We start from the raw sequence: 25,481 nt of genomic DNA, 5'->3' as shown, positions 1-25,481 counted from the left end.
TATCGGTTATCTATAAGATAATGGCACTTTGAAAGCTCAGTGAATGTGCACTTTGCTAAGCTTCATTGACGAGGAAAAAAGTTTTTTGATTTTTTTTTATTTAGAAACAAGTTAGCCCTTGACTGCAATTTCACCTGGTGGTAATGATGATGCAGTCTAAGATGGAAGCGGGCTAACCTGGAAGGGGTATGGCAGTTTTATAATACCCAGGCCCATTTGGAGGGTTCGGAGGATCTTTGAAGTGTTTCCTTGCGTTTAAGTACTAACAAAGCGCATACGCGCAATGCAAATCCGCAACAGTCGAATACCGTAATGTACCTACTGATCTAAATTTTTCAAAATATTTTTTAAATCGACTTATTTTCCACCTATTAGATTTCCCGGGATAAAAGTAGCCTAATATGTCACTTTCCATGTCTTTAAGTAAAAATTCACGCCGATCCGTTGCTCCGTTACGGTGTGATTGAAGAACAAACCAACAAACAAACACACTTTCGCTTTTTAACCTGGGTAGTATGGTGTATGGGAGCTCCTCTGAAAAATAATTTGATTGAATTTCTGATTCAATATTCGGTTTTGGGTCAACGTTCTACAGCAAATACCAAAATTTCAGGTACAAACCTAAAATTTTTGTTTACGAGCTAGAGACCCGTGACACGCGGACCGACAGACAGACAGCAGAGTGACATATATAATAGGGCTCCGTTTTACCCGTTGGTTACGGAACCCAAAAATCGATAAATTTTGTCTCAAGGCTAAACCAGGGAGACAAAGCCTTCGCACTTTTATTCTTAGAACTAAATAAGTACAAAGTACGAAGTCTAGTCAAACTGATTAACGGCTAGATAAAACAAATGGAGCACTCGATATTATCAGATGTCCGACATAATGGGAAGAGCATTAACGATCGGGGAATCACAAAAGTTTTACGAATGCCTCAAAAGCTGAATGGTAAAATGACGAACTGAAATCCAGAAATTAGTACAGTAGCCGTCTCGAAAGTTGAAGCGACGTTAGCACTATAGTCCGCGACAGGTCGAGATGGCCATCGGAGAGGTAACGCCCCGCACACCCGCCCGCACAGCCCCCGCGCTAACCTGTTGCGGACGAGAGGGGGTGACGTGTGGGTGTGCAGGGCGTCCCCCGATTGTCATCTCAACCTGTCGCGAAATATAAGTATCTCATAAATCACTTAAAATTATTTAACAGAACTCTAATTTAATCTAAGTAAGTATTCGAGCTATTACAATACAAACCCTGATAGCCTGGTTAAGACGCGAGAGGTCAGGGTTTCATTCCCGGGCACGCACCTCTAACTTTTCGGAGTTATGGGCGTTCTAAGCAATTAAAATATTACTTGTTTTAACGGTGAAGGAAAACATCGTGAGGAAATCTGCATGCCTGACAGTTCTCCATTATGTTCTCAAAGGTGTGTGAATTCTGCCAATCCGCATAAGTATTTGCCAGCATGGTAGACTATGGCCAAAACCCTTGGAGAGGAGACTTGTACTTTGTAGTAAGCCGACGATGGGTTGATCATGAATCATGATGAAGCAACTCACTCCTAAGCTTCGATGCTTTGGATTTTATGAACTGCGAGCCGGGAACCTGGGATCTCTTTATTAAGTCCATAGCGCAGTACAGACTATAGTGTCAGCCAGATAATTAGTTTGTTTTTAAATAAAATAAAAATAGCGAGTAAATGAGCAGGCGGGCCACCTAATGGTAAGTGATTACTGCCGCCCTCATTTGCAGCACCAGAGGAACCGCCGATACGTTGCCGACCTTTCAGGAATTTGTTGGTCCGCCCCTTGAATAACCCCATGTTGTAATCTAGTGGGAACACCGCCGATGGGAGTTGATTCCACAGTTTGCATGTGCATGGAAAAAAGGATCTGGCACAACCGGCGGTCGGTTGAAGCCTGTTTACATTACACAGTGTCTGGAGGCTGTCTATAAAAAAGTTTACTTTATTTACTTACCGCAAAATCCGTTCCACAATCACTGATAAGTAAACGGCTTAGGCACTCAGTAACGAAGTACCTAATACAATTACGTGCACATAACCGTTATTAGTTAGGTATCACTTGTGTAATAATCCAGTCACAGTCGTTACACAATTAACTTATAGAGTTTAGGTAGGTAAATAAATCGTATTAGTTAGTTACATAGGAAACGCACATGTGGTCAGAACCGACGCGTGTATCCAACTGACTCAATGATACAACAAAATAATATGCTATGTTAAAGCAAAGATGTGATGTCACACAGATGACCAGCTGTGAGGAAGTTCCAATAGATATTTGTATTGAGCTCAACTTTATCTTGACGGGTCTTCAGAAGCGAGCAATTTTTTATCGGTTAAGTATATTTATTACTATTGAATCAGTGGCGTAACCGAACGCCCGCCTTGAAAATAGGATTTTGGAGTTCAATTCCCGATTTTAATGACCTCTATAATCCATGCAGACATTTACCGTTTTTTCGCGGTCTGTTTCCTACCAACTATTACAATCTGAGTAGGTATCTTTAAAACAAGAGTGAATATAGGCATCTTCTAGGCAGACGCGTACCATCTTAGTCCGCATCATCACTTTCCATCAGATGTGATTGTGGTCAAGTGTATGCCTATAGTGAATATAAAAAACCTACATGGCGTTGTAGTGAGCGATGCGATCTTATAGGCAAAAGGTCTCTATGCTACAGGTTGATTGTCTGTTCTCGTCTGGTGGGAAACTTCGGTCGTGGCTAGTTACCTACCTACCGGCATAACCGTAGTTAGGTACGTATCTAGGTATATTACTTTCTCGTTAATTTTAACTATAAACATATTTTATTAATTTCATCATCCTATACTTAGCTGACCTAAATACCTAGGTCTCTTGTAGTAGAGACAGACTTCCACACTCCACGGTCTTGTAACGTGTGATTCTGAGCTTTCTTAGAGGCCCATAATTAGCAACTTGAATCCATGTGACAAGACAACACGCATTGTTCGAAGATTTTGGTTTTCAAACTCTGAGGAATTTTGGACGAGAAGACATTTCTAAGCTTCCCGAACGCTGCCCATCCGAGTCGGATTCGGATACTATAAGCTTTTTCTCTAGGATTGTGTCCCAGGTATTATTTTTACCTATCATAAATTACTCACATAGATACGTTTAACGACTTACCTAGAGTTTAAAACCGATAGTTATTGAGAAAACACGTGTTTGTTTACCTTGTACACTCCTATCTCCTGAACAACGTGACATATCTTTGTATTGACACTGCAGTTAGTAAGACTACTATTGATATACCTACTGCCTATGGTGTAACCTGTAATTAGTATCTATACTCATGTACAGTCCCGGCTTTACCTATGGCGCAGGGTGTTTTAATCAGTAGGTACTAAAATAAAACCACACAAAGAATCGGTAAACTTTCCATATAATCATATAAATCTTATAAATAACAAGCGTTTCACATTAAAGGGCAAAATGGATAACAAGTGAGTAAACATTTATAACAAACATCCAAAGCTTTATCTAACTGGCATCTACTTGTTACAGCAATTTCGCGATCGATGTTAGATACGGATGTTCTAACTTAAAACTACGCGCCCACTCTAAAATCTTTTACATATTAAGCAAGCAATAAATGTTTCTACGGGTATATGTTATACCAAAGTTTAAGGGCCAACTCGCCCCAACCGTTCATGGTCAGGGACTAACTGCGAATTTTATCATTTTATACATTTTGTACGAAAATGTTGTACACACACACAGGGCACATAGTTCGTACAACCGATAGACGTTGGGGTCCCAAGGTGCTTGAATGGCGACCTCGCACCGGAAGACGCAGCGTTGGAAGACCCCCCACTAGGTGGACGGACGACATCAGACGAGTCGCAGGGAGCCGCTGGATCCAGGCGGCGCAAGACCGTGACGTGTGGAAGTCCCTACAAGAGACCTATGTCCAGCAGTGGACGGCTATTGGTTGATGATGATGATGATGATGATAATGATACATCTTGTAAGAAATGACCGAATAAATGTAGGTATCTAGTAGCCGCGACACGCTATTACAGTTGATATCACTTAAAGATAACTCATAGAGCGAGACCAATAATTAATCTATGAGATAACTCTTACAAATGAGCTCCGTGGTTATCATTCAGTGTTAGACCCTGAGTTAGCGATCATCGCGCAGGTCGCAAGTCACTGGTGGCCCGTTTGCCTAGCTAGACGATTAATTGCGAAAGCAACCTACCCTTGCGTATTGTATGGCTTGCTTTAAATGGGAATAAAGTATGAAAAATTTCAGCGTGGGCACATAATTTTTATTTGAATTAAAAACTGGTTAATTTCGCATCTTTTGACAACTTATGACAGTAATGGATAAGTACGTAAATAATTTGTAAGAAAGAGTGCAAAAGGTTAATTTAAATAGAAATTTCGGTCCTACCTAAAACTACTAAGTAATTTGGGCCGACTCTTCCATGATTTTAAAGGAATCTTTGTTAGAAATTAGATTAATAATTTAGCTATAAATTGCTATTGCGCTGGAACCATGTCTCATTAACATCGAAATGGCGTCATTTTGACGTCAGCCGAAATAATAATATAACATCAGCTCGAAACTTCAGTCTAGTGCTGACGTCACTAAAATTTCGACCACGCGCATTAGCAATTTGCGAGACAGTTGGTTAGTTGTGCAAGATAAGTTGTCAAAAGTTACTTTATGATATAACACGCATTTCTTTCTTTCCTGAATTGCACAAAACATGTATAAATTATTTATTATTTTAGATCCAATTAATATTCTATATAATAATATAATTAATATATAATAAAATTCATTCAATATTTAATTTTTTTGGATACAGTCTGTTTTTTCTGGTGACACTACTTTTTTCAATAAATAAGAAATGCCTGTTAAAATTAATGATAGTCATAGAATCTTAAACAAAATATACAGAAACCACATAATAAAAAAAATCCTGTTATCCCGATTAGGAACTAGTGTTAAATGACAAAATAGTTCTTATTTGTGACATTTTTACAACAAAAGCCTTATTATGACCTCAACTTTTACTGACATTTAAGTCACAATAACTACCCCATGTATTTTTCTCCAAAAATGTTTTCTACAAAATCCATTGTAAGAGCTAAAGTAACTCTGTCTGTCTGTTTGTTACCTTTCACGCCTGAAGCCAAGCCAAGATTTGGCAAGAAGATAATATTGCATCTTGGGGACGGATATAATGTGTACATATATTATATACGTTAACCCGGAAAATTATGAGTCCCCACGGCATATTAAATAACATAATTCCGCGTCGACGAAGTCACGGGCATCAGCTGTAATTTTATAGTATATCATCAATATTGAATTGATGAAATATTGGTAGTAAATGTAAAAACCTTTAAAATGAGATTCTGTTATCAGTAAAGCATTAAAGTAGCACCAATGCATTCTAAAGTCGGACAAAAATCTATGGAGTAGCCACAGTAACTAAACTGACGAAATATAAAATAATTACAAATATATTTTACTATAATAATGCTTGACGAAATCCTTTTCTCTAATTGGTATCACATACACAGCCCAAAATAGTAAATAATTTTTCTTAGTAAAAAATTTGGTAACTAAAATTGTCAAGCATCACTATTTCATAAAATCTCAAAAATTAACTTAGACCTTATATTAAATGAAATTGACTTATATACTAGCAAAAAATACATAATTGATTTAGTTTCAGTTTCAATAATAAACCTTTACATAACAACTATATAATTACTATGCGCAAAAATATAAAAATTAACAGTCGATAAGTTTGATTTGATTTTACTCAATACACATTGCTTTTAGCAAAGCGTTACGTGCGACAGAGACAAATTTTTTGTCTCTATCGCTCAGACCATTTTTTATTAGAATAAACTATCTAGTAAAATAAATAATCTTTGTGCGACGGCTTTCAATAATTAATAATTTAATTATTCGCAAAGAAGAATCTCTATACATTTATGTATTTCATCTTGTAGAATTAACTTTAAACTACGTATGATTCTTTATACATTTAATATGCTTCCAAAATAAATTATTGTATAATAATTATAATAATATACTTAATTTGAAGTTTTTTTTTATATTTTTTATAATTTTCATATAATGTTGGAGCGATAAAATTAAATAGATCACTTTTCTCAAGTGCAATATTCTGATTCGTGTTTGTATGCATTTTTAACCTGGATATCCATCAACACGTAAAAACTAAATTTTTATAAAACAAATATTTGTGTTGAAATATAATATAACGCATACAATTTATCTCCTCATGCGCCATTTTAACTTTTTGTGCCAAATTTCATTTCGAAAGTACGATTTTCGTCCTTATTTTAAAGGTGAACCTGGGTGAACCGTACTTTTGATATGACAGTCGACCCATGGAGTTTAAATGGCGCGTGAAGAATTATTTTGTACGGACTTTGTGTATAATGACGTCAAGTATGGACAAATTACGTGACATTTACCTATTTCACGTATAAGGAAAGAGGAAAACATTATGGACGACTGATCAGTTCCCGCATTGGTCACGGCTCACGGAGGAAATTATGTCACACTTGTGAAACAATATTTGCCACTACTTTGGATAATTAATATAAAATAAATAGAAAACCGTAGAAAAAACCGTAATTGTCATTAAATATATCACGTTCTGTTACAGTTTTACCTTTTCATGTAATATTACTAAATACAGGCAAACAGCCGTACTTGTCACCAAATGTATGAAGGTGCTGTGATAGATTTACCTATATTATGTTTTATTACTAAATATAGAGGAAAAGTTAGTTTTTTGCACGCTGGTCACGAACTGTTACAAGGGATACAAAGTACCTACTAGCCCTGACATAAAAGGTGTTAGCTCGGACCTAGACGTCTAGATAAATATTCATCAAACGATAGGGAAATCAATACACGTAAGGCGCTGCAATCACTATATGATTCGTTTAAGCCAACACCGACATCCTATTATTAGGTTGAGATCTATAGAACACATTTTGTTTCTGCGTAGACTTGACACTGTTAAAACGAGACAGGGTTATAAAGCTGGCATCTGAGAAGAAATACCTGTAAAAGTAGCCCTATTGTGACTTACTGTTGGAGCGAGATAGCTAAATGCATTTAAGCTCTTATTAGAATGTGACAAAATGACTATTTTTTGTCCTTATCACCGTGGCCACTTTTTTGTTTGTCAAGATGTATTTTGTACGTGAGATCTTGACAAACGACGTGAAGTGAGGTTATGTTGACTCAAGTATTTTAAAGAAATAATTGATTTGTTTTGTTGTTTTGTTGTTTTTGAAGTTATTGTGCAATGGTGGGTTGCTGTATACTAGGCTACAATAGCCGAAGCGAACGTAAAATAGAAGGAATAACATTTCACAAGTTGAGCGAGAAGGACTGAAGGGGCCACCATAACTGTAGGTAAATATCTGTGGCTGGCATGAATCTGTCTCGTTTTAGCTGAAATTTAAGTCTGAGCAAAGTCAAAATACGCTCTATAGAAGCTAAAATACACTACATCGGACTTCAATGCAACGACATCCATACAATATGTTAAGCCACTAGTGAAAATTAAAAGGAATTAAATAGTTTCTGACTTACACGAGCTACAAAATTTGTATAAATCTTTGAAGCACTCATTGAAACTACACATTTTTACGAAAATCTGTGAAACCACAGACACAGATATTAATTTGTAGAATGTGTCTACAAAATTTTATTGAGTTTGATTGGTGAAAATATCTATCTCAATAAAAAAAAAAGACTCAAACTTTATTTGTATGGTACGCGCTCTGAATACACTCTTTTTAAAATGCTATTTTTGCATTGTGGTATAATAAAATTGCAAATTGATCACTTGAAAAGAGCAACCGCCGAGTTTCTTGCTGGTTCTTCTCGGTAGGAACGTCATTCTGAACCAGTGGTAAATTAAACTAGTTGACGATTCAAAAGCACTTGTAATCGTTTACTTGAATAAAAATATTCTATTCAATGCCTTTCGTTGAGCCCTAATAAAATGTATTACTTAAAATCAGTCGACAAATCACACCTAGACAATTATTATAAAATATCAGCGCTTCGCATACAAAATGGACGAATATATTCTCCAATATATTATTATTGTTTCTAATGAACACTATGTTAATTATAATACATATCTTACTTTTATCAGCGCACAAAACTTGAACTATATTGACAAAGCAAAAGCTATTGCCAGGTTTTTCACAATATTTACTGCTGAAAAGTCGATATAAATTATTATAGTGTAGAAATATTATGATAATCATATAGAATATTTTTTTAAATAGAGATAGCGAGCAAACGAGCAGGCGGGTCACCTGATGGTTAGTGATTACCGTCGCCCATGAACATTTGCAGCACCAGAGGAACCGCCGATGCATTGCCGGCCTTTTAGGAATTTGTTGGTCCACCCCTTGAATAACCCCATGTTATAATCTAGTGGGAACACCGCCGATGGGAGTTGGTTCCACAGTTTGCACATCTTCATATTATGACAATGCATAACGGAAATAAATATATTGAATGAATAATAACTATTATTTTTCTTCTGTATAAAAAAAGCTTTCACTTATTAAATATTTTACGATATGAGATTCTATTTATATTAAAGCCTTACAATTATCAGTGATAGAGAAATTAAATTTTCCTCGTAATAATTTAATTTATAATTGTTCATACTATAATCACGATTTTAGAATCCCAAGATACAAGTTACGTTAAAAAAGGTTTACTGACATTACTCAACTAACTTCTCCATTGAAAACTTTTTCTAGGGTCAACATAATTTAAATGGAATTTTTAAGCGAAAAACATATCGAACCCTACATAATGAAGATGTTACGAAACTTTATTGCACATATCTTTTGTCCAGTGAAAATTTACTTCAAACCAATCTTTTTTGCAACAAAACTTTTTCAACAATTGATATGCCTTTTTTCTTTACAACTCCCCTTTCTTCTTACTTATCTTACGAATACTAACATGATACCAGTTAATCCATACTAATATAAATGTAAAAGTGTGTCTGTCTGTCTGTCTACTAGCTTTTCACAGCCCAATAGTCGAACCGATTTTGATGAAATTTGGGACAGAGGTGGCTTACATACCGGGGAAGCTATTAGGCTTTTATTCCGGAAAATCAAAGAGTTCCCACGGGATTTTTAAAAACCTAAATCCACGCACACGAAGTCGCGGGCATATCTAGTTGTACATAAAACAAACTAAATTTGGCAAAATTAAAGCCAGCCTTTTCATAAAGTACCCTACGGAAAAAGTTGGCAGGCTTTTTAGTCCTACCGATTTAGTTTGAGGCTCTTTACGCACTGCATCCGATTCGAATCGCAGAATTCTCGATCCGAAGCAGTGCTATTTGTATGAGGGTTTGCGCACTAACCGAATTTCGTTTTCTGTTATTTCCAATTCGGAGCATTGTTTACGAACCGAATTACCTAATCACAATATTACTTGTAGCAATACTTGCGTATTTCGTCCGAGCAATCGTGAGAAACAATTATGCAAGTGACAACACAACAAAACGGACGCAGTTTAATAGACATCCGGATTCGATCCGAGTTTTTTAGATCTGAATTTTCTCGGACTCGGATCGGATGTAGTGCGTAAAGAGCCTAAGTTATATGTGCAATAAACATTGCAATATACCGATACTTTAATTTTTGTTCCTAAGATATATTCCTAATTTAAGTACAAAAAAAATCACTTTTCGAGATGAATATTTACTTAGTGAATTGAAATAAAATTATCATGAAAAGTGAATAAAATTTTAGATGTGTGAATTTATTTTAATTTACTTTAATAATGTAAGTATTTTGTAAAGATCACATTTTCGAGACTTGAGGCAATATAACTTTTCTAAAGTAAAAGTAATAAATATTTACATATTTGGAAAACACATGGTAAATCAACTTTTGATATAGTTCCCGGCAGTTAAATAGTCGCGTCTGACCTACAATGCGAGTGGGAGCTCGCGCAGGTGTTGTTCCACATGCTGTGTATGGATGTAGCACTCACACTAATGCAGATGGCGAACATGGGGTGCGGAGCGGCGCGTGGGCTGGTATGTTCCGCTCACTCGCGTCGCGCGTCCCGCTGACGCCTAAAAAATTCTATTGCGACGCGTCTTGCGGTTAACTTCAAGAACGACTATTTAATTGGCGCGGGCTATACTAAAGCAAGTATTTATGTAAAACCGCGCTATAATAATAAAAGAAGATCATCAATTTATACAGGAACTTTTTCGGCTTTTTTCAGTACTTGTTGTGCGTTGTGCTTATTGATACATATAATGAAGCTACAAGTATAATATAAATAGAAAATTTGTTATTATTTCACTCAGTTTACACGACCTATTAAATACTTATTAAAATATTTGACTGTATAGAGCGAATATAAATATTTTGTTTAGCTATTGATTGATGAAACATTCATCAAAGTATACATAGTTAATCTAGTTTACAAAAGCTTCCATTAAAAAAATTACGTACATTACAACGTGTATTTACATGTTTTAGGACAAGCCAAACGAAACTAAAAACAAATTTTCAATTTCGACACAAAGATGAGTCAAAAAATAAAGCAGGCAATAAACTTAAGCTTAAGCCTAATTCGCAGTCTAAGAGCGGCCATACACAAATCAGTCATGAACTCATGACTAACTGCTTCAAGATGGGACTTCACTGCGTAAAGTCTGTTCACTTAGATACGGTCGCCTTCCAGTCGTGCCACATTAGCAAGTGCCGTATTTTGTCAAAACACCGTAAACAATAATAAACCAAAAGCAAAATGATAAGAGCGCCTGCGGGTGTACCGACACATGTTAGTGAAAATATATACTACGATTTTCTTATGTACAAACGTAGTTTGTAAGAAGGTGAGTGACGGAGAGTCCTCTGTACATCTTTTTCGTGGCAGTGAGCAGGGTCTGGAGCATTACTCGCGTTACTGGCAAGGTCGGTCACCACACGTTTGGCCAAGCTTCGAATACCCTGATGGTCTCCGTGGGCTGCCAGGTCGAAGTCCGAGCCTGATAGCGAGGCGATATGATTCCAAATTGCGAACGCGATGCCTAGTTGAGTCTAGTCTATTTGATATACCTCGCGCCTTGGACGATTTAACCTAAGGACGCGCCTCGCATGATTATTCCCCTCTGTCAATAGTAATGGATTTTTAATCCACTGCGTTTATAAACACTGTTTGCGGAATCGATTTTGTCATTGTCAGAATCGTTTTCGATGTGTGACGACGTCTTACACGCTGGGTGAAAAATGCCTGTTTGTGCCGTTAGTGAGTGCAAGAACAAATCAAACACATCAAATTTACAAAAAGATGGAATTTCATTTCATAAGTAAGTATTTTTGGTGTAATAAACGCTTTCTATAAATTAAATTACATAAATTATTATAATAAAATAACAATCGAGAACTTTACCGATTCAGTAATTGAGTACGTAATAATTCGGTAGAAACGAGTCACACTCCTCACGAGACTATATTTTGTTTTTTCTAAACAATTGCAACCCTCGATATATACAAATTAGGTTAAAATTTGAATACGCGTGAACAGCATGAAATTACGTAGTAGTACGATAGTGATTGCGGTTCGATTATCGATATCGATGAAAACTTTTTCTTTATTATTAACGACTAAATTACCGTCTTCAAGTCAAGTAAAGAATAGTTATTATTAATTACCACAATTTTTTCGCTACCTATACTTGTAATAAAACTGGTCGATTTCTGTGATTTCACGTACTTAATACATTTAAAAAAAAATTAAAGCAACGCAATTTTAGTGATAGGCGCGAAATGTATAAAATTTATGTATTAAATCGCCAAGAATGTACATAACATTAACCTAATGGTAAATAATGACGTGTTAAAAATAGAAGAGGCCACCGTGTGTGTTTACTAATTTATTTTCATAGTATCATATCTGTCTTATGGAATTTTGCTGTGGGGTAAAAGCGGCAGGTATTGAGAAAATTTTGCATTGCTAATTTGTAAGGGCAATACGTGTTATATTTAATAACTTACATTTAATTTTTTTGGACAAAGAGTACACCATATTGGAATTACCATGTAAACCCAATGTGCAATAAATAAATGATTGATTGGAAAGAAAAAAACATTTTATTGATTGATATACCTACTAATTATGTTTGGTAGGCTTTTGCGCGGTCAGGTTTATTTTGTATTATATAATAATATAAGTCATTAATAAGCACATTTTCACTATCGAAATTTTAAATGAAAATTTTTCTGAAAAACTATCGATATATTTTAAAATATCGATACGGTAGCATCGCAAATCAATTTGACTGTCTTACACTCGTAATGTCTTTGTATGTTGATGTATATAACTTATTAGTGTGCGTAAAATGTAGTAGTGTTGAAGATTTAGATATGTGTGTGTTAATAATGACACAAAACTTTGTTGAGTGAGTGTGTCAAGTTGTCTATGTAGTGTTTCCTCGTCCCGCACCAAAAGTGTCAGAAATTTTTATTCGTAATATTAGGCGCGTTACAAGTCCATAGGTTAAATTGACCAAGCCTCGCGCCTATAACGAAATGAATTGAAACGAAGCAGCGCATTTTGTCTCACTCACACACTATACACAACTAGTGTGTTAGTGAGAAGGAATGATTAATACCGCCATTTTCAACACCATCTTTATCGCCACGAGTTTTTTATCACACAGAATAGATTCCACTCTGTCCTTACCCTTCTTTTCGTCGCATTTTCGTTCATACGTGAGCAGGGTCGGGAGCATTACTTGCGTTACTGGCAAGGTCGGTCACCACATGTTTGGCCAAGCTTCGAATGCCCTGATGGTCTCCGTGGGCTGCCAGGTCGAAGTCCGAGCCTGATAGCGAGGCGATATGATTCCAGGTTGATTCCGCGGCATCGCGTTCATCTGTTGGTTTCGAAGAATTATGTCAGTGGATGAACTTGTATTGGAATACAAAAAGCGATTTGACTGCTATGCTGTGTTCTTTGTGAATATTCAAAACATGAAATTACTCTGTCTGTGAATTCACTATTAATAAGAAATAAAAATAAAATATTTATGACACCAAATATAAGTCGCATAAGGATGACTTACTTCTTGACTAGACTAACATCTCAAATAATAATTAAAACTATGCTGAAATATTATATTTTTTTTTTATTTGTTTGCCAATAGATAACACAATAACGAAGCAAAAAAATGCACATAGAAAAAATATTTGAGTGAACACCCAGTTACTGGCAAACATTTAATGAATTTAACAACTGCAACTGCATTTTGTAAAATAATGTTAATTTTTAGCATTCACATAGGACAGGAAAACGACTTAATATTTTTTTATTATGCAACACAAAATATACCAAATTGATATAGTGTTTCATATTCGTTTTGAAACAAAGCGTATGCCTAACTACTCAGTAGAAGCTCAAGGCTATTACGCACACGTAAGACTTTTTGCAAATTAAAATCAATACAAATCCACTAACTGCTCAAAAATCTTTTATCGCTTCACTAATCAACCTACCACCTACAGCTCAAAAACTGCATAACAGCACGTGCTTGTGTAATCGCCTAACTACATCATTCTTGATTTAGCTTTCTTGGTGATGCAGTCCAATGTAGTGAGTTAGTGTCAGTTGAAGAAAATTAAATTGCATGCCATAGAGTAGAAAAACCACACTTGAAGGTCTTTTTTCTTGGACAATCAAAGGTGATTGACCAAATCTATTTAAATACGTGTCGTTTCGCTCTTTCGTATTTGCGCTAGTAGCGCTATCTAGATTATTGTATGCGGCAAGACGATAACTACGTGTCAATTGGGTATTTGACTATATCAAAAATAAATTATTTCTCAGTGATTATTAAATAGAGGATCTTCCAAAATAAGAAAAATCTACGTCATTTATTAGTTTTAAGTGTAATAACCATTTTAAATTATCGATTTAACTAAAAAAGTACGTCATTATGATGTGACGCCACTTTTCAGCATTTCATAGAATCTCGCATACTAAGCGCGCGTTTTGACGTTTGATAAAAAATCACTGATTTGACTAGTTGTCAAATACCGTGTTGAAATATTTTTTAAGATAACATAAAAAACCCCCAGAATAGGCAGCCCTCTGTTTTTTTATTCTAAACATAATTATAAAAGCTGTCTTAAATATTATGAAACATACTTTAGTGGGGACTGGGGACAACCCTGGCCTGTGTCTGCCCAATCTCCTTTTTTTGATAGGCCATCAAAGCACCTCCTACTATCTAGTGCGAGTATTGACTTAACCATAATCTTATGTGCTGTGATACGTCTGACTTGTACTCTAAACCTGGAGAGTACTATGAACTATTTTGTGCTTTTACTTGTAACTGTGATATAATGGCGGTAGTGTTTGTTTTTTTAATACACTGTATAGTCTGTATCACATGTCCTTGTGGGGGAAGAACAGAAAAAATCAGTCGTAGACAGATCGTGGACGGGATTAGACGTGCACCAGTGATCTTATGAATGCAGAGTGATTCAGAGAGACACGTCAATCAACATAAGAATAATAACATAAAATTATAAGGCTATTATCGTAGCATCAAATTAATACAGAAAAAGATTATTTCGAGAATCAAGAATATGGAAGAGAGAGAAATTTAGAAGAGCATGAGCTAAAAACACCGCAACCATTTTATTTCCTTTCTTATAAAAGGAAACATGCATTTTAATTCACTTTTATATTTTCAATTAGTATCAGTGTAGTTTCATGAAGTGTTTTTGTAAATGATGATCTTCGCAATCCAGACATGCTGTTATCACAAACTAAAGGACGACGATAGACGGTGAACGCGGTCACAATATGATGCCGAATTTGAGATGACAATTTTGTACTTACTTTTAAGAATCCGATCACGTGTCATTTCTACTTCATACGTCGCGCGGTCATATCTGAACCTTGATTTGTTATACGTTAGTTCGTGAACACGCACAAAATTCATATTTTACGTCGAACTAGTCAGATATTTCCATAAAATTCTCAAGTTTTACGTCATTGAAATTGTAAACAGAAACGAAATGCATATTTTGACTCTATTATTTGATTTTCATACTTACATACAAAACGAAGTCGCGAGCATCAGCTAGTCGTTAATAAAAGCGAAAAGGAGCCCTAGTAACACTAGTCACAGTTCTTTCTCACAGGACAAAAGAAATGTATTAAACACTATGTTGTTGTGGTCGGCAACGTGGTTCGCTCCGTCTATCTTTTCCCTTTAGTCTGTGGCTGTTACTTGATAATATCATCAAACTCACTCACAAAGTTCCGCGCAAACGTCGGTCGAGCGTAGATCTCGGAGATTACTACTCTTTTATAACACACTAGTATTAGGGTTAAAAGCTCGCCTTAGTCAAAAACTACAAGAACCTCAACATTTTTTTCCATAGTATTGTCTAAAACTCAATAAAAAAGAGCTTAGAATGTATGAAAATAATATGCCTTTCGAATGAAAACAATAATTGAGCTATTTCGGTTAGACAAGATTAGATCTTGTAGTGCTTCATTTTCACTGAGGAAAAAATTGCATTTTTCCAGTAATTTTATTTTATGTCGTTACATAAATCTGACGAGACACACTTATGTCACTACATAAATCTGACGAGACAGACTTATGTCGCTACATAAATCTGTCTCGTTTTAACTCTGTCTTAAGTCTGAACAAAGTCAAAGTACGCTCTCTACAGGTCTCAGTTCTAAATACTTGTTATAAGGCATTTTATACAATATTTTTATAACACACGCGGAATACAGGTTAAAACTTGTGGAGAACAGTATTATATGTAAAGCGTCAATTTTTCAATCAATATCAATCAATAGGTAATTTGATTAGTCTACTGAACATAACATATTGACACAGTGGATCTGTCCACCGCAGAATAGAAGAAGAATGTTTTTTATTCATGTAAACTTTTTACAAGTGTTTATGAATAGTCAGGTAGTTTTAATTTACCACTGGTTCGGAACGCCGTTCCCACCGAGAAGAACCAGCAAGAAACTCGCAGTTAGAAGTATATGTACAGCAATGTTATGCCAAATTTATATCTATCCCATACTCCTTTAATTTAAGAAGACGCGCAATTTTAAACTAAAAAATCTCTATCAGATCGAATGCTTTTAAAACGGTATGTTGAGGTTCTTGTAAATTCAAAATACTGTATTGTCGATGTATAAATACACTGAAGGTACTGGCAAGCATAATAGCAATCAACTTTACAAACGAATTCTCTGGAAGAAAAATTATGAACGGGTCTCTATGCTTTAGGGCTGAGAACTAAAGAGCATACTTAGACTTTGCTCAGACTTGAGTTAAAACGAGACAGATTTATGTCAGCGATATGACGCTGTCTCATTTTTCTAATGCCTCAAGTCTAAACAAAGTCAAATACGCTCTCTATAGATCTCAGGCTAAGGCTCTTTTCGCACTGCATTCTATTCGAATCCGCGAAAATATTCCGGTCTAAAAAACTCAGATCGAATCCGGATGTCGATCTGAATTATCTCGGATTCGGATAGGATACAGTGCATAAAGAGCTTAAAGCTGAGATCTATAGAGCGTACTTTAACTTTGCTAAAACTTAAGACATTGGTAAAACGAGACAGACTTATGTCGCTACAAAAATCTGACGCGACGGACTATGTCGCTACATAAATCTGACGAGACGGACTTATGTCGCTACAAAAATCTGACGCGACGGACTATGTCGCTACATAAATCTGTCGAGACGGACTTATGTCGCTACATGAATCTGACCAGACATACTTATGTCGCTACATAAGTCTGTCTCATTTTAACTGTCTTAAGTCTGAACAAAGTCAAAGTACGCTCTCTACAGGTCTCAGTTCTAAATACTTGTTATAAAGCATTTAATACAATATTTTTATAATACTCACTAAAAATAAAGATCAGTATTTTTTTTACTTTTGTGTCTAGATTTAGGAACTCTAAAAATCGCCACTAATGTTAATTAGTATCCTCATTCCTGTCAGTGTATCCACACAACACACAAAACAGTTTTGTTTACGGGTTTTGTTTACTGGTTCGAGTAAATAAACTAGAGATTACCTAAACTTTTCAAGATCCTCTTGAAACGAACTTCTGTTCTTGGTATTCGAAATTACTCACATTACTATTAGTAATAAACACTTACAATCCTCAAAATAATCCTAATCCTAATAATATTATAAATGTGAAAGTGTGGATGTTTGGATGTTTGTTACTCAATCACGCAAAAACGGCTGCACGGATTTGGATGAAATTTGGAATGGACATAGATTATACCCTGGATTAAGACATCCCGGAAAATCAAAGAGTTCCCGCGGGATTTTGGAAAATGTAAATCCACGCGGACGAAGTCGCGGGCATCAGCTAGTATTTCATAAAAAAATTAAAACCTTTTTCTGCAGATCTTTAATCTCTTAAAAAAAGTTATAAAAAAATTGGAGTCAAATTCCCAATTGAATAGAAACCAGTAAACAAGACCCGTGGTTAGTACTCACACAGAAAGCCCAGCGGTGCCTACCGTAACCATTAGATGGGCGTGGAAGTCGCCCCGCATCCACCTTCGTGCGCCAAGCGCGCCGGCACGGGCGAGCGCTCCACCGCCGAGCGCGTGCGCGTCTCCTCCATTATAAAGCTGTTGATGACGTAGGCCTCGCGCCGGATCCGGTCCCGCAGCTCGGCGGACATGTCCGGGATCGCCCAGCGGACGATGATCATGACTAGAGCCACAACATTCTAGAAAAAAAAATTCTGCTTTATGACGTGCGAACCCCTTAATCAACTTTCGTGGAATTCCGCGCAGAAAAAGTTTGCATAGTGCAAACAGACAATATATTTTAATCCCACAGGAAAACAGACAGATTTCGAAAGCACTAAAATCACATTATGAAGCTGTTGATGACGTAGGCCTCGAGCCGAATCCGGTCCCGCAGCTCGGCGGACATGTCCGGGATCGCCCAGCGGATGATGATTATGACTAGAGCCACCACATACTAGAAAAGATTTTCTGTACCAGACAAACCCCTTACATTATGAAGACACAGGCTTTTTGCCGCTAAAAAATAGATTAGTTTGGAAAGTACAAAAATTCGATGCAGTGACGAGCGACTAGTGGTGTTTTAGGTTAGCATCGCCTGGTTATGGATCTGTTGGTGACGTGTACGTATAGAGTGAAAGTGAGTTTAGACAAGGTACCTGGTACAATGCATGTGGTATATACTTGCACTCGCAAATTTCTGTACCAAAAGTGATCGTAATCTCACCTCAAAGACGACGACGAAAGCCAATCGAGCGCCCATCACGTGCCAGTACCAGTTGGTATGTTCATAGTCGTCGCCGACCTTGTAGTTCCAGTAGCCCGGGTAACTGAAAACAAAATATCATAACAATATTAAAAGCATTGTCAAACATAAAGTTTGATAGTGCTTTTCTGACATGTGTAACTTTTTTGTTTGTGATTTTTATTCTTAGGTCACCGTAAACTACAGGGTAATTGCTGTGAGCAACAACGCAAGTTTTTTATGTAAGCGAACGTTTTGAAATTTTTTTTACGATGCGGAAACGTGGACTTTGCGACTAGTCGAGAAGAGGATTGATGCTCTGGAGAGGCGAATACTAGGAGTCTCATGGATTGAATTTCGTAGCAACGTCCAAGAAATCGGCATTAAACTACGACTTTCGGCGTTGCCTAGTACAGAGTCGCATATTAAAATTCTTTGTACACGTCTCCCGGCGTGAGTGTGACTAAATTGAGCGTCTTGTCGTGCAGGGCAAGGGAGAGGACACCAGAGGGCGAGGAAAGTCGCCCAGGCGATGGACCGACCAAATTAAGTCTGCTGTGACCCTTTCTTCCCTTGCACGAGTGTACCAGGCTGTGGGCCAACAGGGAGAAGGACGAATGCTCGTGAGGAGAATACCATCTGCCCTCAAAGACGTTGCTTTGTGATGACCACGACCGCTCTGTCAAGTGTTACAACGAAGAAGTAAGCGAACTTCTGTTCTTCTTGTTTGCTGTTTACACGATTTGATAGTAATGATAAGTGTGAATATATTCTGTAAATACCTGCACATAGTGCCGTTGTACTTGGTGCCGATGGGCGGGTGCTCGAGCACGGTGATGTTGAAGTCTGTGAGCGTGTGGTTCACGTACTCGTCGAGGTCGCCGCGCACCGCCAGGTATACCAGCCGCGGGATGAACTCCGACGTGAAAGCAATGATGAACCCCTGGAAACAACATCCAGATTGTAGGCTTGACGACCTCCCAGGTATAGACAGTTCAATCCACGACGACGCGCCCCACTCTTTGTCCCAATCGGTTACAATGCACAATATGCTATGTGCTGAGACTGTGAGTTCTATCGTAAGTCGTAACGCACCGATCAGCAATGTGAGCCCACGTCCAAGGAGATAAATTTGGCAGAGATCACTCCACGCACCCGTGGTTTCCCCGCACGAAAAATAGTGGGGCGCGTCTTCGTGGATTGAACTATCTATAATACCGTGTGCAAATTAAGATCAGCCCCCCAATTGTGTAAGAATAACCATTTCATGGCTATCGCAATCGTCAAGAATTCTGCCCTTTGATTGGCTGTGAAAAAATGTAAACAGCGAATCAACCAATCAAAGGGCAGAATTTCTTGACGATTGCGATAGCCATGAAATGGTTATTCTTACACAATTGGGGGGCAGATCAATTCAACTGATATTTAGCCGCTCTTAACGCTCTTAACTCAATGCATTTTACATTGAGTTGAGTGTAATAACACTAATAATGATAATATTACTTTCGGCACGGATCTTAGGGCATGGTCTGAATACGATGAATTCATATTTTGTACCAAAGGCGGGGCTCGACAGGTACGGTGTCTATGATTGGTTGGCTGTCATATCACGTAGTACTTGGTCTCCAGCATTGGCTCCCGCACGTCTTCATACAATCTAACGCACACACATCACTACATTTTACTAAGGATGGACGAGCGTACGCGTGGGCAAGTATCTCCACGAATAGTAATACCGCTCACGTTTCTAGATGTCCGTGTGACTGTCCGATTACTATACTCACGTTGGTGATAATGCTGAGCTTGCCAATAGAGTCAAGGATGCGGTACCAGACTCCGATGTCGTTGACCCGCTGCGGCACAGGCCGGCGGTAGCACGTCAGGAACTTTTTAGCGTCCAATCGCATCTCCAGCACGTTATTGATAAGGGCGAATAAAGGCGCGAGAGGAAACGCCGCCACGAATATCGTTACAAAACCGTACTGTAACACTGAAAACAAAAAGATATAGATTTATTGATACAAAATGTCATATTGTTATAAGTCCCACAAATTGCTAATACGCGTGGCCGCCATTTTAGTGACGTCAGCACTAGACTGAAGTTTCGACCTGATGGTAGGTATATTTTTATTTCGATGTCAAAATGACGTCATTTCGATGTTAATGAGACATGGTTCCAGCGGAATAGCAATTTGCGGGACTTGTATTGAAATATGTTGTAAGTGATGACTTACCCATTTCCAAATATTCGGGGAAAAGACCCATGTTTCCAAAGTCGACTAGCTTGAAATCTTTCACCCATTGCATTGGACTTTTTATCCTGTAATAAATTTATTTTATATACAAATTACAAACTATAAAGTAACACACGAAATATCATTCAGCTATCACGCGCTGCAAGCCTACGACACAGTAACTTAAACGAACAAACTAGATGGCGCCACAGATATCTTCAATCACTCACCATAGAGCCTGAATCACGCTAGCGAAATTTTCACTACGCTGGACATACAAGCTCCAACATCAACAACAGTCGGACTAACTGGGTCGTCGAACATGACAAGAATCAATACCAGAAACATGACAGGAAATCTGCAAGCTTGAGAGTTCTCCATAATGTTCTCAAAGACGTGTAAAGTCTGCCATTCCGCACTGGGCCAACGTGGCAGATTAAGGCATAAGCCCTTCTCATTCTGAGAGATCATTACTCAGTAGTGGGCGGCAATGGGTTGATCATGATGAATATAAACAAAGATTTATAACAGCGTATAGATGATAGTTACCGCCTTTTTCTGCCAATAGTTCGTATGATGTTCCACCATTTGAGTAGATACGGCATCATCATCTCGACGATGGTGTTGATGAACTGCTTGCCTATCATGATGATGGCCAGTTGTATGGACAGCTCCAGGAGGCATCCACCCGGCGCACACTGAATAAGGAAATTACTTTGCATCAGTATACAGTGTTTTTTAACTGGGACATTGTGGCTAATTCCGCTGTACACAGTCTCTAAACTTAAATAGCACGTCTAAATCTATTGCTATCCCTTTCATAATGTTGCTTGCGAAAAAAGATAACACTAGATTTAGACCTGTTAATCTAGTTTAGTTTAGAGATTGTGTACAAAAGAATCGGCCCCAGTATGGGGAAATCCAAAACCATAGGAGATACAGGGAAACTGTCTTAGGAACCTTTAGGTCTTTTTTTGTGAAAACAATTTTGGCATAGTCAATTTGTCGGTCAAGCGTGAGTTGTCCATAAAAATCGATGAAATTAACTTTAAAAAAATTAATGCCGATCGACTCGGTTTCATGTAAGGATCATTACTCGTGCAAAAATCATTCAAAAAGTGTTTCATAATTGAATTTCATATCTATCAGAAAGAAGATAGTAGTTCGACTATGATATTTTAGTATACACATGCTTATTGTATGAAAAAACATTTGCTTAAATTTGACCAACTTCTGCTATCCCGATTTTTTCTTTCGTTACAATGAAATGATCCTTACATGAAATTGAGTCGATCGGCATTTAAAAAAAATTAGTCAATTTCATTCATTTTTATGGACAACTCACGCTTGACCAAAACATTGACTATGCCAAAATTGTTTTCACAAAAAATGAGCTAACGGTTCCTAAGACAGTTTCCCTATGCCTATGGTTTTGGATTTCCCAATACTGTCCCAGTTAAAAAAAAATCATTTCTGTCATGGTCACACGTACCTCTTCTTGTCTGTGACTGAACAGCCGAACATAGTTCCCGGGGCGACCAACAAACTTGCCCTTAAAGAAAGCGATGTAGAATATCGACGCGTAGTAGTTGACGAACTGCAGCAGGTAGATCTTGAGAGTGAGGGAATCGTCGAACTCCGTCTGCGTTCGCAGCAATTCCTTCTCCGTGAGCCATTCAGCTAAGAATTGGTAGATCTAAAATGTATAATTGCACTTAAACATCTTATTTTCATGTTTCCATTACGGCACAAGACCGTGGCGTGTGGAAGTCCCTACAAGAGACCTATGTCCAGCAGTGGACGTCTATTGGTTGATGATGATGATGATGATTATGGCAGAAACAAGCCGCATGCGGTAAATTTTTTAACTCAGATGTGTTTCAAATTCGAAAGGAGGATGGCGAGCTCCCATATAGTTTCAGACCCAGACTTTAGGCTAACCTTCGCGAACCAAACTTTTGATACTTGTTGTACTAAACCAGACTAACAAAAAAGTTAATCAAAGTCAATCAAATAAAGATGCGAGGAAAAAATATTTTTAGCAATTGTTACAAGTGAGGCTACGTACCATTTAATTATTGTTTGTAAACCAAATAACCATTAGGATACCATTAGGCTGTGCTATCATTTAGAAAAAGAAATCCTAAGTCCAAAATCACGCCAAATCATTAGAAAAACCTCTAATAACAGCCTCTGACACAACCTCTGACACAGAAAAATACTTTGAAAATTATTAGTAAAAATTAAATGATTTCTGAATCTGAATGGTAGCAGTATGGTTTTTAAAATAGCTGGGTCTAAATTCGCCAACCTCCTTTCAGTAGTCAAATGCAACGCGTGCAACTCAGCTGGATTGTAGGATAAGCATTATAAGATGGCGGCCTCAAAACAGCTGTTCTGTTTGGCGACTATTTTCAATATGGACGGAAGTTACCCGAACGTTACTAGTGCCCGAAAAAGTTACTTGTCACACCTAAATAAGTTCAATAACGTTACTCACGTAGTTGAATATGCATATGAAGACCAAGTTGATGCACGCGGCAGTGGCGGTCGTGAACATGATGGGGCTGTACGTCAGCAGCCTGTTGTCCTTCTGCCGCAGGATGCTGGCGCCGAGCAGCGACATGCGGTACAGCACCACTCCCAGCACTGTGGCTAGCGCCAGTAGAACCAACAGTGACACTACGCTGAACGACATCAACGCGGCGGGTAGACGCATCCGCCAGAACGGCACCATGGGCTCACGCTCACCCGTTACGACGTTTAGCTGAAACGAAAAACCACCATCAACCGACCAACAAACAGAAGTCTAATTCTATTTTTAATTCTACGACAACCTGCTTTCGTCGTAACGTCATTATCTCCATACGAAAGGGAGCTAATTAATCAGTTTGTAATGAGACTTAATAGATTTAACGTGCTAATTCCTTATTATATTTTGCTTTACTTTACTGCCCTTTAAAGTCATAACATCATTGTACCTAAATCTTTTGTACTAGCCAGTTGTTAACGTTTATGCTGTGTCCTTTAGTTATAAATCCTTTTGTATGTAAATACTTGTGTATGTGTAAATGTTGTTGGTTAGTCAAATACAAATAAAAATAAAAATAAAAATAAAAAGTCTCCATAGCGTACATAGGCGTCGATTCTGATGTATTTCTCTGAACTAAATTTAGATTAACTGCATCTTTCTCTTTTTAATATTGCTAAAAAAGAACAAAAAATGAATTTTAAATTTAAGACTAAATTTTAGTGCTATTTTACAAATTCAAACAATAGGCCCATGACTAGCACCTAAAGTCACCGAGGTTTGACAGTTCTAAATTAAATTAAGTTTGTCTGTCCTTTTTTTATTACATAGGTATAAAAAAGTTGTGAATATACTAAAAATTTGCGATCAGAAGCAGTATACTGTTGCTAAGTATATGAAAACAAAAAGTAGGTATGAGGACATGATTGCCAGGATACCAGTAGACCACATGTCTCAAACAAGGGGAATTGAGTAGAAATAAATTATTATTATGACTAGAGCATTACTAAGTTTTTGATAAATTCAACAAGCTTCATATTTTCTTACCTGAGTACGTTTGACGTGTGCCAAACGCGCTAAGTACTGCGGTCTGGGATGTTCCTCGTACACATCAAATCCCGTCAAGTCCCACCTGTGCGTCATCTCGGCGGAGTATCTTTTCCATAGCTCCAGGAAACAGGCAGCTATGAGAGAAATGGAATTTTCTAAATATGTTTTTCTTTATTTATGTTACAAAGAATGAATAAATCTATCTAAGGGCGGACGGGGGAGGAGGAGGGGAGCGGGAGGGTAGGGGATAGAGGACGGGGGGTACTACTCACCCCAAAAGCTCATGAATATAGCGAAGAACACCGTGGTAGGGTTATCAAACAAGTAAGTTATCCGCGACTGCAGACACGTGGCGCGCAGGTCCCAGAACTCGCAGAAGTAGTCGCATTGGGGACACATCCTTATCGACGAGTTGTAGTTGCACACGTCTTCACTGGGAAAGAGCACAGACTATCACACACTCACAGTGTCGCTTGCTATGCAAAATATATTGAATGCGTTCTAGCCGAAGTAATCGCCCAAGGTACGGCGCTACGCCGAACGCATCAGAAATTCAGTAGATTTGTAGTAACTTAAAAAACAATGCGTTTGCGACTGGTACCCAAGGGATGGTAAACGTAAAAGGGGACGGCAACATCTCAGATCGGCAGATGACATTAAGTCTGTAGCAGGGGCTACATGGCAGAGAAAAGCCAGAGATAGAACAATTTGGAAGGGAATGGAGGAGGCCTATGTCGGAAGACACTGAGGCGCTAAAACGGCTACCGAAGACGCAACTTGCTATATATACTTACTAGTTTAATAATATGTAATGGTTTAAATTAACAAATTGTAAATTGTGAACCCTCAGAATAATAAAGGCTTGTTTATTTATTTATTTATAAAAAACAATGCGAGCGTATTGAACCGAACTTTCGGCAAGTGTGTCGCTACACTAATATGATGAATAAAATAGTGATTGTTACCTGGGTTTGTTACTGAAGACAGTTGCGGCAGAGTATATAACGCAAATGAGACCGACCAGTGACGCGGGAATGAGCATGTGTGTGTAGAAGCCGAGCCAGGCGAAGTATAAACCTGACAACAATTCATACATCATCATTATCATCACGATCAACCCATCGCGCGCTCACTGCAGACCACCGCGGGGTGATTACGTATCTCGCGACAGACTTGCGGCAGGCGTAAATCTCTCGATCATTGCTGTCAAACGTCACATGTTTGTCCTATTTATGCCGTTTCTCGTGGTCATCTGT

At 37.7% G+C, this 25,481-nt stretch overlaps 3 protein-coding genes across 12 annotated transcripts in view; all 3 read right to left on the bottom strand.

Moving 5' to 3' along the window:
* Positions 1 to 2,197, bottom strand: part of LOC117981808 (adenylyl cyclase 78C-like) — an 83,205-nt gene extending 81,008 nt beyond the window's left edge. For all 4 annotated transcript variants that reach the window (XM_034968005.2, XM_069509756.1, XM_069509755.1 and 1 more), the window contains exon 1: positions 1,983 to 2,197. The gene's annotated coding sequence lies outside the window, so the exon portion shown is untranslated. The remainder of the gene's footprint in view (positions 1 to 1,982) is intronic.
* The window catches only part of LOC117996991 (MICOS complex subunit MIC27-like), a 103,785-nt gene that overhangs the window by 9,542 nt on the left and 68,762 nt on the right, over positions 1 to 25,481 (bottom strand). The gene's annotated exons all lie outside the window — the stretch shown is intronic.
* The window catches only part of LOC117981810 (anoctamin-1-like), a 47,925-nt gene continuing 25,854 nt past the window's right edge, over positions 3,411 to 25,481 (bottom strand). For 4 of the 7 annotated variants that reach the window (XM_034968008.2, XM_034968009.2, XM_034968010.2 and 1 more), the window contains 12 exons: positions 25,191 to 25,302; positions 24,498 to 24,658; positions 24,223 to 24,359; positions 23,146 to 23,412; positions 22,138 to 22,341; positions 21,195 to 21,343; positions 20,646 to 20,731; positions 20,196 to 20,401; positions 19,194 to 19,354; positions 18,394 to 18,496; positions 17,692 to 17,866; positions 3,411 to 13,000 (listed from right to left, as the gene is read on the bottom strand). In XM_034968008.2, the coding sequence (XP_034823899.1) occupies positions 12,831 to 13,000; positions 17,692 to 17,866; positions 18,394 to 18,496; positions 19,194 to 19,354; positions 20,196 to 20,401; positions 20,646 to 20,731; positions 21,195 to 21,343; positions 22,138 to 22,341; positions 23,146 to 23,412; positions 24,223 to 24,359; positions 24,498 to 24,658; positions 25,191 to 25,302 (1,931 nt within the window). In that variant the 3' untranslated portion in view covers positions 3,411 to 12,830. Of the gene's footprint in view, positions 13,001 to 17,651; positions 17,867 to 18,393; positions 18,497 to 19,193; positions 19,355 to 20,195; positions 20,402 to 20,645; positions 20,732 to 21,194; positions 21,344 to 22,137; positions 22,342 to 23,145; positions 23,413 to 24,222; positions 24,360 to 24,497; positions 24,659 to 25,190; positions 25,303 to 25,481 lie in introns of all 7 variants that reach the window. The other 3 variants (XR_011238574.1, XM_069509768.1, XM_034968011.2) reach the window with 3 other exon arrangements.

The sequence above is a fragment of the Maniola hyperantus genome, chromosome 4, assembly GCF_902806685.2.
Source record: "Maniola hyperantus chromosome 4, iAphHyp1.2, whole genome shotgun sequence".
NCBI classification, from domain to species: Eukaryota; Metazoa; Arthropoda; class Insecta; order Lepidoptera; family Nymphalidae; genus Maniola; species Maniola hyperantus.
The sequence above is the reverse complement of the archived record's forward strand: the minus strand, read 5'-3'. Positions and strand labels throughout refer to the sequence as shown.